Below are 1,617 nucleotides of genomic sequence, written 5' to 3'. Positions count from 1 at the left end.
TGGACTGCGAGACCTATCACACCGCGGCCGCCCTCGGCACACAGGGTCAGCAGGGCCGGGGGGCGCCGGGGCCAGCCCTGCTCCAAGCTTCTTTTTCCTTTTTCCTTCCCGTCCTTTTCTTCCTTTTCCTTTTCTCCCCCCTTTCCTTCTCCTTCCGCACTTTCCCGGGAGGTGTTGAAGAGGCGCCTGGATCTGACGCTGGGTGGTGGGGTTTAGGGGTTACGGTGGCAGTGCTGGACTGAGGGCTGGACTGGATGATCCTGAAGGTCTCTTCCAACTTTCATGAGTCTGCGATTGTACAATTCCTTCTCCTTTCCCCTTTCTCCTTTTCCCCTCTTCCTTTCCCCTTCCTCCCTCTTTTTTTCCCTTTCCTTTTCCCTTCTCCTTCCTCCCCCCCAGATCCCCACATCCCTTCCAGGCACTGATGTGATGTTCACCACGGTGGCACTGAGCACACGCAGCCCTGGGCTCTGCTCAGCCGGTGTTCCCAGACAGACCCATTGGAATCTTCCAGAGCAGCTTTTTCCTGCTTTTTTGGCAGCTGGAACTTGGAGGAGAGGCCGAGCTCAGGGTGGACAGTGGGTGGGAGGTGGGTGCTCCTGGGGTTCTCCTTCCACCTCACCCCGAGCCGTGCTGGCGTTTCATCCTGGGGCTGCCGAGGATTTCTTTTTCCCTGTAAACCTCCAGAAGGAAACGCAAGCTATTCCCTGAACGGGTATTGCAATAAATATGTGAGGATCTGGAATCAAAGCAAGGAGCACAAAGGCAGGAGGAGGAGCTGCTTGAAGGCAGGAATGTTGGTTTTCCAGCCCGGCTCCCCTCGCTGTCATTGCAGGGCAGACAGGGAAGCTCATGTACGTCATGCACAACTCCGAGTACCCCCTGAGCTGCTTCGCCCTCTTCGAGAACGGGCCCTGCCTCGTGGCCGACGCCAACTTTGACACCCTCATGGTGAAGCTCAAGGGCTTCTTCCAGAACGCCAAGGCCAACAAGATTGAGAGCCGCGGCACCCGCTACCAGTACTGCGACTTCCTGGTGAAGCTGGGCACGGTCACCATGGGCCCCAGCGCCAGGGGCATATCTGTGGAGGTAAGAGCGCTTTGGGAAGGGTGGGGAATGCAAGGAGAGGCAGGGAAACTCCATAGGGGAGGCTGGAGAAGGAGGGTTTAGGGGTGACCTAATTGAGGATGCCTGAAGTGAGCCAGCAGGGAAGATGGAGAGAGATTATTTATTTATAAGGGCCTGAAGTGCCAGGGAAAGGGGGAATGGCTTCCCACTGCCAGAGAGCAGGCTTGGATGGGATATTGGGAAGGAATTCTTCCCTGTGAGGGTGGGGAGGCCCTGGTAGAGGGTCCCAGAGCAGCTGTGGCTGGCCCCGGGTTCCTGGAAGTGTCCAAGGCCAGGTTGGACGGGGCTTGGAGCAGCCTGGGACGGTGGAAGGTGTCCCTGCCCTGGATGAGCTTTCAGATCCTTTCCCCAACCCATTCCATGATTCTGTGATTCCCTGTCCTGTCTGTGTGTCCGTCGTGTTGCTGGTGCAGCAGGCAGGTTTTTACCTCCTCTCCCAAGGTTTACTTCAGCCAGGTGCTTTGGGGCTGTCCCTGCAGTGGGAATCCC

At 57.5% G+C, this 1,617-nt stretch overlaps 2 protein-coding genes across 3 annotated transcripts in view; one reads left to right on the top strand and one right to left on the bottom strand.

Annotated features, from left to right (window-relative positions):
• BYSL (bystin like) overlaps positions 1-1,617 on the bottom strand; it is an 18,756-nt gene that overhangs the window by 3,533 nt on the left and 13,606 nt on the right. The window lies entirely within an intron of this gene.
• Positions 7-1,617, top strand: part of MED20 (mediator complex subunit 20) — a 3,014-nt gene continuing 1,403 nt past the window's right edge. For both annotated transcript variants that reach the window (XM_008644791.2, XM_017727241.1), the window contains exons 1-2: positions 7-45; positions 836-1,089. In XM_008644791.2, coding sequence (XP_008643013.2) covers positions 853-1,089 — 237 coding nt within the window. In that variant the 5' untranslated portion in view covers positions 7-45; positions 836-852. The remainder of the gene's footprint in view (positions 46-835; positions 1,090-1,617) is intronic.

Source organism: Corvus brachyrhynchos, unplaced genomic scaffold (genome assembly GCF_000691975.1).
Source record: "Corvus brachyrhynchos isolate BGI_N302 unplaced genomic scaffold, ASM69197v1 scaffold72, whole genome shotgun sequence".
Classification (NCBI taxonomy): Eukaryota; Metazoa; Chordata; class Aves; order Passeriformes; family Corvidae; genus Corvus; species Corvus brachyrhynchos.
This window is presented reverse-complemented; position numbering and strand designations above follow the sequence as displayed.